Source organism: Nannospalax galili, unplaced genomic scaffold (assembly GCF_000622305.1).
Source record: "Nannospalax galili isolate Female #2095 unplaced genomic scaffold, S.galili_v1.0 scaffold290, whole genome shotgun sequence".
NCBI classification, from domain to species: Eukaryota; Metazoa; Chordata; class Mammalia; order Rodentia; family Spalacidae; genus Nannospalax; species Nannospalax galili.
Window position 1 is genome coordinate 4,031,559 of NW_008331486.1, and position 16,375 is coordinate 4,047,933.

At 46.6% G+C, this 16,375-nt stretch overlaps 1 protein-coding gene across 1 annotated transcript in view; it reads left to right on the forward strand.

Annotated features, from left to right (window-relative positions):
* Mvb12b (multivesicular body subunit 12B) overlaps positions 1-16,375 on the forward strand; it is a 172,874-nt gene that overhangs the window by 48,239 nt on the left and 108,260 nt on the right. Inside the window, exons 3-4 of the mRNA XM_029559674.1 lie at positions 5,572-5,679; positions 11,423-11,519. Of these exons, the coding sequence (XP_029415534.1) occupies positions 5,572-5,679; positions 11,423-11,519 (205 nt within the window). The remainder of the gene's footprint in view (positions 1-5,571; positions 5,680-11,422; positions 11,520-16,375) is intronic.

The following is a 16,375-nucleotide window of genomic DNA, read 5'->3' on the forward strand; positions in this document are numbered from 1 at the left end:
GGCTCTAGTGGGGGGAGGGAGGCTATGGGAGGGTGCCATCTGGGAAGTGGGTGTATAGTCGAATAAGATGGTTTGGGATATTCTGTGTGGTATACACACAAAAAAATCAACAAATTTTATTAACTGTATTATATTTGAGGAGGAAACATGGAAATTGACATCATGCTAATTAGTAGGGGTGATAAACATTACCATTGAAATCTACCCGATGACTTCATAGACAGACATAGGCACCAAGGATCCAAGTACAACCGATTATGACTAGTAATAACCAGATACATACAGATTAGAGACGCATGTGCTAACATCTCAGTGTTAGTAGCAAAAACAATGAGTCTTTCTGTAAGAAACAGTATATTTTAAAATGAAATGGAGATCTTTTTTAAAGGTTAAAAAGCTCATTCAATTTTATGTCTTACAGGGCTTATACTGAGTTCAATATTATATAACTGTATTAATTCAACAGTGAACCTAAAAATTTTATAGCCACTTTTGAAAGAGCTTATTGAGTTTGATAAAAGCTGTAATGATATGCTTCTTCTAAAAAATAAAAATAATATTAAAAAAAATGTAGGCAACAGCATATTTTAAAATGAAATGGAGATCTTCTCTAAAGGGTACTCATTCAATTTTATGTCTTACAGGGTTTATACTGAGTTCAATATTGTATAACTGTATTCAACTGTGAACCTAAAAATTTACAGCCACTTTTGAAAGAGATGTATCCTTGCTCTGGAGTGTGTTACTGTATATGTTAAAGCTGTAATGAAATGCTTCTTCTAATCATGTGGTTATTAAATTTTTTTAAAAGTTAAAAAAATTAATTCTTCAAAGCGTAAAAATTTGCTCCTTAATAATTAGTAGATGTGGAAAAAAAACATTACCATTGAAATCTACCTGATGACTTTATATCTATGCTCAGATGCCAAGGAGCTCAGAAAGTAACTGACTGTGACTAGTAACAATCAGATATATAGAGATTAGAAATCTATGTGCAAACATCTTAGTGCTAATTACATTAAAAATGAATTTTTCTGTATGAAACTGTATATTTTAATAATGAAATAGAGATCTTTTTTAAAGGTTAAAAGCCTCATTTAATTTTATGTCTTATGGGGTTTATACTGAGTACAATATTGTATAACTATTAATTCAACTGTAAACATAGCCAATTTTGAAAGAGATGCATCTTAGCTCTGGAAATTGCTATTAAATATGTCAATGCTATTGTAATGAATTGCATCTTCTAATTATGTGGTTATTAAATAAATAATTTTTTAAAATCACAATAACAGAAATAGCATGAGGCTGGGCTGTCTGATCCAGCAGCTTCTAGCCAGATGTACTTATCAAGTATTTGAAATGTGCCTACGTGACAAAGCAACTGAATTGAAAATTTATTCAATTTTAATTAATGTATATGTAAACTTAAAATACTGGTGTGTGTGATTCTGCTTGGAAATTTTCTAGGCAGGTTGTAGCATTTTAGATACATAACCCTGTACTTTGAACTGGTAACTGCATAAATGTTAAATACAAGTTAACTATTTCCAATGGAATAGCTAGTATCCAATAAAGACAGGCTGAAAAAAAATTAGTGTTATCATATCTTAGTCTGTTTCAGCTGTTTTACAGAGTACCACAGACCAGATAGATTATAAACAGAAGTTTATTTAGCTCTGGGTTCTTGAGACCAGGGAGCCCAAGATGGAGGGGATCTTATCAGGTGAAGAGTAGAAGGCGTCACATTGTAAGGGAGCACAGGAGAGGAGTGGGGCAAACTTATCCCACTGCAGCAACAACCCACTCCCACAGAGGAGCACAAGTTCACCTGAGGGCAGAGCCCACATGGCCTAGGCACCCCCTAACCCACCTCTTCATACTCACAGAACAGAAACACTCGAGCCTGTGTTTTGGAGGGGACATTGACCTCAGCATGCTGTTTCACATTTCTGTTATCAAAGCAAAACCCAGTGTTTCCGGTGTGCCTCAAGTGTCACCTTATCTGTAACCCTCAGCGCTGCCTTGGTGCCATGGCTTTCCAGCTTCCTTTTACCAGGGTGATAGCTGGGGGGTTTTAACGTGGCTCTTCCTGTCTTAGTGAGTCCTGCTCTGGTATTCTGGATAAGCCTGTGTGTTGCTCACAACAGTCCTGAAGGGCATTTGCCAAGGCACAGACACTTGTGTCTTGGTTTTGCTGGGAAACTAAGTGTCCTGAATGCCTAAGTGTACTGTCTCCTTTTCTCATCTCCAAACTATGGGAACGGCACCCATGTCGTTGGGCAGTCAGTGACAAGTTTCAGGTGGCTTGCTCAGGCCAGCACCAGCAGACTGCAGCCCGGTGCCCAATCCCTAGCCAGGGAAAGTGCTTCTGCTCTGAGTCCTTACAGCAAGCTGTATCTACGCCAGCTGCGGGTAGCTGGTCCCACTGCTCAGGGCTGAGCCAGGCTTTCTGACAGTTATTTCCGTGACTTCTGTGACTGCCAGAATGTGACCCCTGAACTCAAGCTGGAAATGGAAGGCTGGGCTTGCTGTCCAGCAGAGCTACCTGTACTCTCCAGGACTCCCTTGGGCTCAGAGGCTCCAACCTGGGGCACCTGGAAGTTAACCCCTGGTGGATGCCAGCAGTGGAGAAGGCTGAGATCAGCGGCACATGCCACCCTGGACATAGTCACCAGCCGGCAAGGCTTGAGGTCATGTTGTAATTCTGAGAAAGCCCAGATGATCGTAGTGCTGGCAGACTGTCTTAAAGGAACCTATTCCATAACTGTCTCCATTTCCCAAGATCTCTGCCACTTTCAAATTAAAATTTGCCTATACTTTGATAAACTGATGTTTGCATACACAGTTACAGTGTCCAAGCTTCCAGTGTGGTGGCTCACACCTGTAATCCCGGCATTCTGGAGGCAGAGGCAAGAGACTGAGGCCTTGCCTAGTGTGGTGGAGCTCTCCTTTAATCCCAGCACTCGAAAGGCAAAGGCAGGAGGGTCTTTGAGGTCAGCCTGGTTTACAGAGTTCGCTCCAGGCCAACCAGGATTACATTACATAGGAAGACTTTGTCTCAAAAACAAAGGAAGAGAGGGAGGGAGGGAGGGAAAGTTTGAGACCAGCCTGGGTTACAGAGTATGGCCCTGTCTTAAAGGAAAAACACAAAACAAAAGCAATTTATGAAAGCTTGCGAAAAGATAGGTGCCGGCCCCCATGTCCCCACTTCCCAGAAGCAGCTGCCCTTCCCTTCTGAGGGTTTCCCCTCTCTGCTACTGTATCTCCACATTCCTTGGAGATTTGAAGATACTGTTTATTTCTTGATTTGCCTATCTTAGATATTTCATCCTTTTGTATTCTTCCCCATAAGACAGTATCACAGAGTTCAGTGATTCTATCCTGTGATGCTGCAGATGCTGGGTACCACTGATGGGAAGCACCTACTGACTCTGGACTGGAGTCTGAGGACAAGTACGCCTCCTGAAGCTCTGGGGACACTGCAGTCAGCAGCAGCATTGTTTTGGACAAGGCAGGGGCAGACACGATGCCCAGAACAGTGGCCTCAGTGTTGGACAGCAGTGCCTAGTAGGGTGGTGAACTGGGAAGTAGAGGGTAGGCGAGCCTCCTACTTAGATGGTGGATTCAGTTCTAGGACTGTTGTTATATAGGGAAGCCTGAAGGGGGCGTGGACTCTCACACTTGACTGTCGAATGGTTGCCTTGCTCACTTATTCCTTTTGTGGGTTTCCATTGAACTTGGTGTGCTTGGTACAGAATAATCTCTACTGGTCCTGGTGGATGGCGGGGGAGGGTCCACAATAGTCACATAGTACACCTGTGATGAAGGGCTGGATTGAGTCCCCAACATGGTGAAGAAATCTCAGGTCCAGAGGTCAGAGTTGAGCCCTGTAGGACAATTTAGGGTTTTGTGAACGCTGATGTGACGTGTTAACTACCTGGTTCCCAGCCTGGGCATTCTCACATTTAATTTAGAAGCATCCGACCATCTTCACAGGTGACCATCCAGGCAGGCTCTGTGCCTCTAGCAACTCCTGGGACCTCTGGAGAATGTAACATGTCTACTTTGCACAGGACACAGGGCTGGTTGAAGCCATTAGGTTTCAAGTTCAGGACTGCCTCTGAATTCCATGTCACCTGTTCCCTGGGAGGGACTGTGGGCCTCCCTGTGCCCGTAGACTCCTCTGACTTGGGGGAGGAATTCAAGTTAATCCATAGCTTTGTGTGATTGGGTTGGTAAATGCCTGCCTAGTGCAGTGGGACAGTGAGAGGCGGCCAGCTGCTGCCTGACACTGCCCAGCCTCTCTGCATTACCTGCAGTCTCCCCGCTGCAGCGTACAGATTAGAATTGCAACCTCAGCAAAGGGGCCTTGCTTTTCCCTCATATTTGCTACCTGATGTTTGTAAGCATTTTTTCTTTTGCTGGCTGGTCTTTCTGCTTTTGCGAGGCAGCCACTAAGACAGTGTCTCAGGTGGGTTCAGGGAATGTCCTGGGGAATCCCTGCCTGTGTGGTCAGAGAGGCTGTTGGTTGCCATGCAGTACCTACAGCTTTGTGTGAAGAGCAGAGCCACTCTGAGCTGCCCATCAGGATATCTAAGAGCTTGTCAGGTCAAGGACAGCTTCCCTGTTCACACCTCAGGACAGCCACGGCTCAGTCAGACAGACAGCTGCTTTGAGCCCCCTCCAGATGTGCATTAAATGTGCTGCTGCTCCCTGGGTCTCCTGATGCCCCCTTTGCGGTGGTGCCTGTTGCTCCCTCCTAGTGCTCTGATTTCTCTTTGTTGTGATGTTGCACAGCTGAGTGAGATGTCACACAGGCCAAGCCCTGGCCATGAAGTGCTGAGGCAGCCTAGAGAGAAAGGAAGTCACAGGCTCCTCCTGCATTCCCACTCCTCCCTCCAGTCTCTTGTAAATGTCTTATGCACCCAGTATGCACCCCTGGATGCCATGCTAATATCCATTCAGCCCAGGGAGGCAGATCAAGGCCTACTGCACCCTAGATCACATCCTGGAGAGTTGAGGAGAGGCTAATTTTATCACAATGGAATTTCTGACCTTGAATTCCACTTTGGGAGTTTTTACCAAGAAGAGCTAATTTTCTGATCCAGGTCCCCTTTGAACCCCCTGACTGAAGCTCCTGCTGGCTCCTGTGGACAGGAGGTCACAGTATCCCCACCACAGTGGGGGTCCCTTTTCTGGTATATTCCAACCCCATTGGACCTTCTCCCATGCCCCTGAGTAAGTGTGAAAAACAGTCTACTGTGCTGACTGCCCAGTCCCTTCTCAGTCCATTACAACAGAAGCTGTTCTCTCCTCATTAGAACCATTTCTGTCAAGGTGCCTTTAATCAATGGCTTCCCCTGGGACAGTATTTTTAGAAATTGTATTTTTCACAGTCTCTTTTTTCCCTTTTGGAAATTCTCTTCCCTGAGCCGAGTGCAGTGCGCTAATGAGATGCCAGGAGAGCTGGGGCCAGTGTTAATTGGAACAGGTATGGAAGTGGTTCTCACATACCTCCAGGTCCATCTCGTCTTACCTGTGACCCTTTTCTCCATCTCTCGGGTACAGGTTGCACAAACGGCAGATGGCGTGGATGCTGACCTCTGGAAAGACGGCTTATTCAAGTCCAAGGTTACCAGATACCTGTGTTTCACAAGATCATTTTCCAAAGAAAATGTGAGTCTGGTGGTGGTTTCATTTGCTGAGTGAGCTTGAGTAATTTACATTCCTGGTTGGAATTCCTCTTCTTGTGTATGTGGTTTATTTCCATTGCTGTATTAATTTATCCATGGTTTTAGTGGTCAGGCTAGAATCAACAGCCAGGCAGTGTTTCATTTATTAACAGTGTTATTAACCACATACCCAAATGTACTGTGAATTCCATTAAAACGTGTTCTCCAAAGGAAACTAGGGAATTTCTCTCACATCCTTCATTTGCCTGCTATTTCTGCAGGCAACACATCACTAGGTGGTATAGATGGAGAGTCTTCCAGGGCACCAGGATGGAATGACAGCTAGGAAGAGGCAGCTTTGCTCAGTGGAGGACCCATGACACCCCACTCCAACCCTGTACCCAGACATGATGTGACCTTATTTCCAAAGAGTCTGTGTGAAAGTGGACCTTTCATCATTTTTACAGATAGTTGTCCACATGTGTGCATTTTTCTTCTGCTGTTTTTCTTTCTTTAGTTTTTTCATTTTTTGATACTTGAGCCCATGAATTGGGAAACTTCAAAGATACCTACTGTCTGTTCTAATAGGCATTTTTTTCTATTTTATTATTTTTCTTTAATGTGTTTGAATGTGTTGCCTGTAGTGTGTAAGTGTACCTGTGTGGTTTAATGCCCATAGAGATCAGAAGAGGGCATCAGATCCCCTGGAATGGGAGCTAGGACCGTTGTTAACTGCCATGTGGGTGCTGGGAATTGAACAAGGTCCTCTGCAAGAGCAGTCAGGGCTGTTAACCACTGATCATTCTCTCCAGCCCCCTACTAAGGCATTTTTTTAAAAGGGAAAATAATTAGCAAGTGTTTACCATGTATGAGGCCTGCATAGCTTCCTGCCCATCAGAACTTCCTGTCCATCACAGTCCTCCTGTCCATCACAGTCCTCCTGTCCATCGCAGTCCTCCTGTCCATCACAGTCCTCCTATCACCACAGTCCTCCTGTCCATCACAGTCCTCCTGTCCATCACAGTCCTCCTGTCCATCGCAGTCCTCCTGTCATCACAGTCCTCCTGTCATCACAATCCTCCTGTCCATCGCAGTCCTCTTGTCACCACAGTCCTCCTGTCCATCACAGTCCTCCTGTCATCACAGTGTCCTGTCCATTACAGTCCTCCTGTCCATCGCAGTCCTCCTGTCCATCACAGTGTCGTGTCCATCACAGTCCTCCTGTCATCACAGTCCTCCTGTCATCACTGTCCTCCTGTTCATCACTGTCCTCCTGCCTATCGCAGTCCTCCTGTCCATCGCAGTCCTCCTGTCATCACAGTCCTCCTGTCCATCACAGTCCTCCTGCCCATCACAGTGTCCTGTGCATCACAGTGTCCTTTCCATCACAGTCCTCCTGCCCATCACAGTCCTCCTGTCCGTCACAGTCCTCCTGCCTGTCACAGTCCTCCTGTCCATCATAGTGTCCTGCCCATCACAGTCCTCCTGTCCATCACAGTCCTCCTGTCCATCACAGTCCTCCTGCCTATCACAGTCCTCCTGTCCATCACAGTCCTCCTGTCCATCACAGAGTCCTGTCCATCACAGAGTCCTGTCCATCACAGTCCCCCTGTCATCACAGTCCTGCCCGTCACAGCTTCCTGCCCATCATGACTCTCTGTCACAGCCTTCCAGGATCACAGCACCAGGTCCAAGCATGTCCCTTCAGTGATTTCTGCAAATGGACTGCAATGTGCTTGCAGGCTTTCGCTCCCTCCCATCGCCTGTTGTTTGTTGGTAATTCTTTGTTAGGAATATTATTCCTAATTTGTTCATGCTGAGGGGAGAAGTCATCATGTTCATTTTTTCCCTAATCACAATAGCAATATATTTGCTGGTTGTAAAGTATAGAGTTTATGACAGAGTGGGGGGATCATTTTACTGCTGGCCTTTGAATATACTTTTAGTTCTAGGATCGGGGCTGAGGCTGAGCAAGCACCTGTACAGGGGCTTGCAGTGCATCTGCACAGGTCCCTCGGGCTCACTGTAGCCTGAGGAGACTCCACAGAGCAGGTCTGAGGCACCATTGCCTTACCAGATGTTAGGCTCCCATCACCCCATCCTTCCCACCTTCACCCCCATGTGCCCCTCTCTAGCCCCTTTGTCCCTTTTGGAAGCTATTTCTGCTTTTTGCTTCTGTCATTTCTGTCCACTTGTCACTGCCTCCTGAGTGATGTCAGCAGGCTGCTGCTGCTGGGCTCTCGGGGATATCCTGAGGACTTGGCTAAGCACCTGTTCAACCCTCTGGCCCCATGGTTTCTAGGTCTCTACCAGCCCCGTCTCTCTTGGTGTGGTGGTTCGAATGAGGATGACCCCCCATAGGCTCCAAATATTTGGACATTTTGTCCCCTTGGTCATGGTGTTTCTATCACAGCAACAGAAAAGTGACTAATACACTTGGCTGTAGAGGTTTTACATCAGTGGCCTCACAGGACAGCCAGTCCCTGGGAATCATTTCTATTTAGGACTTGTTACATTTTCTCTTGAGTCCATGAGGCATTGGTTCTCCAGGCTGGAAGAGTTCTTTACCTGGAGTAGGGGCAGGGGCAAGTCCATCAGTGCAGAAAAGTCACTAGTCTCATTAGTGAGGGTGCATTTCCTAAAGTGTTATAGAAAACACATTGCTTGGGCATGAGCTCAGAGGTAGAGCTCTCACCTAGCATGCATGAGGCCCTGTGCTTGGTCCCCAGTACTGCCAGAAAACATGCTACTGACCATCAACAGCTGGGAACTGGGAGTGGTGAGGAGAGTAAGTAGAGAAGCCCGGCTCTGCTCTCAGGCTGTGCGCAAAGCGGTGTGCCTTTTTTTTATAGAAAGATGACGAGTTGGTCCACAACTGGGATGTAGCTTGGTGTCTGAGAACGTGCTTGGCATACCTCGGTTTATCCTTAGAACCAAGAAAGAGAATAATGGGCCCTTTATGGGATCCAAATGATCAAATACAGGGATGGAATTTGGTTTGGGATCAAATTTGGGAATGCCAGGGCTCACTTGCCAGTCGTGGAATGAAGCAGGAGTCAGGCACATACTAACCAGAGACAGCCAGTCTATCCTGGCCTGTCGTCGGAAACCAAGGCTTGGCAGAACACTACTTTACAACTTACAGAAGGGTGTAGGGTCTCTCAAACAAGCTAAGGCTTAATTAGGTGACTTGAGAATCCCAGCGTAGGAGTTTGGGGAGCTTCCTTTGGGACCTAAATTCCTTTCCCCCAATGATGCCATTAATATAGAAACCTGGCTTTGGAGTGACATCGTTTCCTGGGGAAGGAGTGAGATTAATTGCACTTTTCATGCCCCGTACTTTCTGCATTACCTGTAATAATAATGTACATAGATTAGGTAGGGAGGATATTAAACAGAAGGATTTATGAACATTTGAATATTAAGTTGGTTATCTGTGGCTACCTTAAATGCAAGGTTGTCAAAAATAATTACAGTATACTAGCAAATACTGGCTACTGGAGACAATATAAATACCCTGAGTCAGTGCATATCGGGCTTTTGGCATGAATCATTTGCTCAACAAGGATTGGGAATACGTTCTTCATATTTATGAGGAGGAAATGAAAGAGGGGGAGGGGAGAGGAACCAGCAAAATTAATGGTGTCACAGACCCACGGTGTTAAACCTCTGAGCGGTGGCAGCCCTGTGGAGGAGGGCCACACTCAGGCTGTGGAAGCTTCAACTGGGCAGCCTCCCATTTTGTATGCACGAAAGGGTTTTCTGATGCTTGTTTTAATGACCACATCACCAGTGCTCTGATTTTACGATGGCGTGTGGAGGGTGAGGTCGCTAAGTGGTTTGCAGTTGACTCCTGCAGAGCCCAACTTGTCAAACAGAAGACATTGGAGCAGGATATTGATGAATGCCCATCCATCTACAGGGCAGCAAAACATGCCCAGTTATTAATTCCTCAATGCAGAAGGCAGTGATGGCATGGAAAAGCAAGTGCCATTGAAAAAAAAGATGATAGATTAGATCTGGCGTCTCCGAAGCTGGTGTTTGCCAGTCAGGTCCTTGATTGGTTCAACCTGTATTCCCAGTCAGAGATTTATTCTACATCAGGGAGGGCCTGTTCTCCTTGTGCTGCACTGCGCTGTGTATTGTCTTCCTGAGACCCCATCACCCAAGCTGTTGATAACATGAGATTGTTGGCAGATGCAGGAATGCCAAGACAAAGGGTGGATGCTTGGTGGCTGGCCACAGAAGCCCTGGCCACGGTTCACACCTGCCACGCTGACCTTCATATTTCAACATGAAGAATGTATTTTACTCATGCAGTTTGGTTCGTAATCACTATTAAACACCAATAATAAACACACTTTCAGAATTTTTGTGGCATGGTTTTAGATTTGCACTCCAAGCAGGTCTGATTTGACTTCTGCTGCTGAGTGCCCTTCCCTGTTATAAAATGTGCCTCAAAGTATCCATTTATTCAGCAAATAATTATTGAGCACCTGCCGTGGGGCAAGAGCTATGCCAGGCTTGCATGTGCAGTAGGAGCAGAGATTGTTTTAGTTCCATAGTTTAGAGTGACAGATACTAAACAAATAACCTCACAAATATCCAATTAAAAATTAAGAGGAAGTTAAAAAAAAAAAAAAAGAGGGCACATATTCCTGCATGGCTTTCACACCTGTGCACTGTGCGGGCGGAGGTGAGTGGGTCCTGGTTCCTCAGGTTCAACGGTGGAGCTGGGTCTCTAAGTGAGACAGGAACTCTGGCCTGAGTGGATCCTGCATGGCCAGAGCGTGGACTGGCCCATTACATGTCTGTCTAGGGCTGCAGAGTAAGTGAGCATTCGTTCAGGCTGGGCTTCAGGGATACAGTGGTAAGTGGGCACACTGAGTGTATTGCCAGAATCCTAACAGGAGAGACTTGGGCTGGGATCCCGTTGCTCTTGCCTTAACTGGCTCTGACGAGGCTGCAGATAACTCTGAAGATGTTAATGCAGTCTCTATCACAGCCCCCCTGTATTTAAGACATAGGGCAGATTTCTGCAGGGCTGTTTCCAGCATAAAATACGAGCTGCAAGTGCCGGCGCGTTTTCAAAGAATTCTCTCTTGCAATTATAAAATGGTCATCATCTTCCAAAGATGTGTTTATGCCAGTTATGGAAACTGCATGGTGGACCCCGTCTACGACCACTAAGAGGCCCTTGAGTGTGTCATTTCAGAAGACAGGGAACACTGAGGCAGCGGGACTCCCACTCTACGTCAATTTATGATTCTTGGGATTTTGTAAAATGCACCTCTCAACTGAAAAGCGTCTGCAGACCAGCGACCACTTGGGCTGTGATCAGCTCCTCTTCAGTTTAGATGCAGCTCTTCACCATGCTCAGACCTGCTCTTTCAAAAACCTACTGGCCCTGAGAGAGAACACTCAGGGCTAAGTGGCAGCCAGGGTCTAGGGACAGGCACACAGCTGCCCTCTGCTGGGTTCTGTCTACAGCATCTCCCTCGTGGCTCATCCGGCTCACAAAGGCCACATTTGAATGAGTGGCTTTGAGGTTCTGCAGATGAAACTCCTTCCTGGGGCCACCCAAGTCCCTTTGTAACCGCTAGGGAACATTAGGTGTCACCTGCTCTAATTAACCCACTGTCATAAACCTGTACCAGTCACAGTGTTAAATATGCATCCTGAAGGGAAAATGGCAAGCAGACCGAGGTACATTCCAGTTAATAGTCTGTGTGTCTTTTCTTCCCAAGAGTCATTTGGGGAATGTGTTGGTGGACATGAAGCTTATCGACATTAAGGACACGCTGCCTGTGGGCTTCATCCCGATCCAGGAGACAGTGGACACACGTGAGTCAGCCCTTAGTGTGCTCATCACCTTGAGTCTTCTTCCTCTAGGTGGACTTTTAGATACCTTTTGTATGCATTTGTTTCTTTGGAAACATTGTGAGGCCTCAGAAAGCCTACTGCTTGTGATAGCCAGCTGGGTTCTCTGTGTGTACAGTGGGTCTGCAGTGTATGGGTCCCTTACTGAATTAGCTCGCTCAACAACAGAACCTTGAGTCCAGTGATGATGGGTCTTTGGTCTGTCCTCTGGTTGCTGAAGCCCAAGCTTGGCACAGGACCCTGAAGTGAAAGGGAGAAACAGTAGGGATCAAAAGATGCTCAGGGGCTGCAAGAACAACCATGCTCCTGTGTTTGGATCATAGAGCAAATGAGAAACACGGACCAGAAAAACTGGGAGTTAGAGCATTCAGGAGCTGACTTGGAGCCAGGTGTGGTGGTGCACACCTGTAATCCTAGTACTTGGGAGGAGAAACCAAGAGGGACCAGAGTTCAAGGTCATCCTCTGCAACATAGCAAGTCTGAAGCCAGTCTAGGCTGCATTCCTGTCTCAAAAAACAAAGCAAAACAAAAAAACAAAATAGTAAATCAATCAAATACAAACAAGATTTGAATTAGACCACAAACTCTGAGCAGTGCTGAGTGGCAGGGAACTGTGAATGGAGCACAAGGTGCTCCGGACCTGTAGTGCCGGGGGCTCTGGACCTGTAGTGCTAGGGACTCTGGTCCTGTAGTGCTGGAGACTCTGGTCCTATAGTGCTAGGGACTCTGGTCTTATAGTGCTGGGGCTCTGGACCTGTAGTGCCAGGGGCTCTGGTCCTGTAGTGCCGGGGACTCTGGTCCTGTAGTGCTGGGGCTCTGGACCTGTAGTGCTGGGGTTCTGGTCCTGTAGTGCTGGAACTCTGGTCCTGTAGTGCTGGGGTTCTGGTCCTGTAGTGCTGGGACTCTGGACCTGTAGTGCTCGGGCTCTGGAACTGTAGTGCCGGGGACTCTGGACCTGTAGTGCTGGGGTTCTGGTCCTGTAGTGCTGGGACTCTGGACCTGTAGTGCTCGGGCTCTGGAACTGTAGTGCCGGGGGCTCTGGTTCTGTAGTGCTGGGAACTCTGGTCCTATAGTGCTGGGACTCTGGACCTGTAGTACTCGGGCTCTGGAACTGTAGTGCCGGGGGCTCTGGTCCTGTAGTGCTGGAGACTCTGGTCCTGTAGTGCTGGGGTTCTGGTCCTGTAGTGCTGGGGCTCTGGACCTGTAGTGCTGGGACTCTGGACCTGTAGTACTGGGGCTCTGGTCCTGTAGTGCTGGGGTTCTGGTCCTGTAGTGCTCATGGTGGCAGCTATACTGTGAGATAGTGTCAGGAAATCTCTGTGTGTTTGAGCTTTCTCATTTTGGTGTAAGTTAGTGTGTGTAATTTTAATTGTTTGTTGGCTCACTTCGGGATGCCTACCACAGTGGAGTGGTGAATAAGGACATGCAGAGTGCCCTTTATCTGTGACATAGGGTTCCTTTAGGAAATTCTCCATTTCGCTCTTCCTTATATTATTCTTTTTAAACTTATTTTTTAAACTTTCTGAAACTTATTTTATGTGTATGAGCATTATGCCTGCATTTGTGTAAGTGTCCCGGTGTCGTGCAGCACCCACAGAGGACAGAAGAGGGCATCAGATCCCCTGAAACAAAAGTTACAGATGGTTGATACATGGGTGCTGGGATTCAAATCCCAGTCTTCTGCAAGAACAGCCAATGCTCCTAACTGCTGAGCCACCTCTCCAGCCCCTGTATGATTCATACTTTATTTTCCTGTAGTCCACATAGTTCAGAACCGCTGTTTGCTTACCACTTTCTTGTTTGCATTTCACATAGAGCAGAGTTCCCATATCTACACAGCCCCCACTGGAATGTGTTCTAATTGAAGCAAGGAGACCCCTCGTGCCCCATGTCGTTTGGTGTTCTTGCCACTTTCTGCACGGCAGCTTTCAGCTGTTCGCTGTGTTAGCTAACAGTACCACAGCTGCTTGTGCTGGTTATGTCTGTCAGTTTAACACAACCTAGAATCACACACCGTAGACTCAATGGAGGGAGTGCCCAGATCAGATTAGCCTATGGGCAGGTCTGGGGGGCGGGGCTTGTCTAGATTGCTGACTGACCCAGCCTGCTGTGGGCAGCACCCTTCTCTGGGCAGGAGGCCCTGGGCTATAGGAGAGTAGAGGGGCTGGCTGAGTGCAAATGGGGAACAAGCAAGCAAAGATCCATTGGTTTCTCTCCACTCTTGACTGTGGGTGTCAAGTGACTAGATGCTTGAAATCTTGTCTTGACTTCTCCTCTATGATGGGCTGTAACCTGGAATTCTAAGCCTTTCTTTCTCCCCTAAAGTTGCTTTTGGACATTTTGCGTGTGAGAAAAGCAAGGCACAGTGACTACTTAGGGATTAAACAGCTTAAGCCAAGATCAATCACATTTACATTGGAGGCAGACAAGCTGTTAGAACACATACCCTCATGCATGTGCACACAGAGTCAGTGTCGCTAACCACAGCACACCAGAAGAGCACATGTACAAAGCGCCTCATACAGATAGATTTTATGTCTTCATATAGCAGGGTTTTTATAGTAGATGTATTAAGATATAATTCAAACACCATGTAATTCACCCATTTAAAGTGTACAATCCAGTGCTTTTTTAAAATACTCAGACTTCTGTTTCTCCTGTCACAATCACTTCGTCATCGCAAAAGAAATGTCATCTGCGGTAGCAGACACCAGTGTCATGGAGACATTGCTTCCTGACCCTTGCCTTCCTGCCCTCTGCCAGCTAGAGGCAACCGCTGATCTGCCTTCTGTGTAGACCTGCCTGTTCTGGATAATTCCTACAAATACTATCATACCAGGCTGGAGAAGTGGCCCAGTGGAGACCTGAGGACCTGAATCTGGATCCCTCACCCCCATGTAAAAAGTCAGGTGTGGCTGCATATACTTGTAGTCCCAGCACCAGAAGACAGAGATAGGAGGACCCCTGAGGCTCACTAGCCAGCCAGTCTAGCTAATCGGTGAGCTCAGGTACAGTGAACGACCCTGTCTCAAAAAATAAGGTGAACTGGAGAGATGGCTCAGTGGTCAAGAGCACTGCTGTGCTTGCAAAAGACCCATATTCGGTTCCTAGCACCCACATGGCAGCTAATCTGTAACTCCAGTTCTAGAGAATCTGCCACCCTCTTCTGACCTCTGTGGGCATTGCACAACACAGGTGCACGTACATACATGTAGACAATACACTCATACACATAAAATAAAAATAAATTTTAAAAATAAGGTGAAGAGCAATAGAGAGTGACACCCAATACCAACTCTGGCCTCTACGTGCACAGGCACAGGTGTACACATGTATATACCATGTAAACACAAAATAAAATGGAGAGTGATTGAGGAAGACACCTTGCATCAACTTGGCCTCCTCATGTGTCTGTACAAGCAAAGACTTATAGACACACATGCCTATAACCACACACACACACACACGTTAATTAAAATAAAAAATTTAGTCACATCATCAGCTTTCGGGTCTGTTTCTGTGACTTAGACCAGCTTTCTCAAGGTTGGCCTGTCAGTACTTCACTGCTTTTTATTACCAAATAATCTATTGCCGTGTGTTTTTTCACTCAGCTGATAGTTGGGTTGTTTCCACTTTTCTGTTTGTTTGTTCCAGGCTGGCCTGGAACTTGTTATGTAGACCAGACTGGTCTCAGACATACAGAGACCAACCTGCCTCTGCCTCCTGGGTGCTGAGATTAAAGGTGTGCCCCGTCATACCCAGTCTTATTTCCACCCTTTGACCTTTATGAGTAAGTTTTGAGTGGACATACTGAGGTTGGGAATGGCAGGTCACAGGTGAGCTCTGATTCAGTTTTCCAGAAGCCGCCTACCCACTTTCTGAGGGAACTGCCCATTTCATGTTCCTCCAAGTATGTGAGAGTTCTGATCTTTCCACATCGTCACTGCAGTTGTCTGTCCTTGGGGTCTGGCCATCTTGTGGGTATGCTGTGATGTCTCACTGTGGTTTGAGCTTGTGTTTCCCAGGTGGCCAGTGGATCTCTTCCCTGGACAGATGCCTGTCTGATCCTCTGCTCATTTTGTGATTGCATTGTCTTCTTGTTATTGGTCTAGGAATATTTTAATATGCCTTAATGTACTTCTGGTATCTCTTTATCAGAGTTATAACTGGCAAGAATTTTCGGGAATTCTGAAGGTTGCTTTACACTTTCTCAGTGGTGTCCTTTGAACCACAAAGTTCCAAGCTAGAGTCCCACTCACTGTTCTGTCCCGTGCTGGGATGCTTTGGCATCACACCAGAGAAGCCTCTGCTTGCCTCATCTAGCACTGCCAGGCTTTATGACTGTGTTTTCTTCTAAGCGTTTTACAGTTTTAGCTCTAGCATCTGTGTCTTTGATGCATCCCATCATTTTCGTGAGCTACCACATTGTTCTCTGGTATATGCCGTAGTTGTCCCAGACCTGTTTGCTGAAATAACCGTTTTCTCCATTAAACTGCCACAGCATCCTTGTTGAATAGCAATTGGCCATAAGCCTGAGGTTTGGGGGATTTTTTTGTTGTTGTTCTTTAGGTTTTTTTTTTTTCTTTTTTTGTCTTTTTTTTGAGACAGAGTCTCCCTGTAGCTGCAGTTGGCCTGGAATTCACTATGTAGATCAGGCTGGCCTTAATCTCAGAGATCCACCTGCCTCTGCCTCCCTGGAAGGTATGTACCATCACACCCAGCTAAGTCTGAGCTTTGCTTTCTGGACTCCAGATCCTCTTCCGTCCAGCTCTCTATGTATTCCTTATGTGAATGCCACCCAGTCCCCATGACTATAGCTT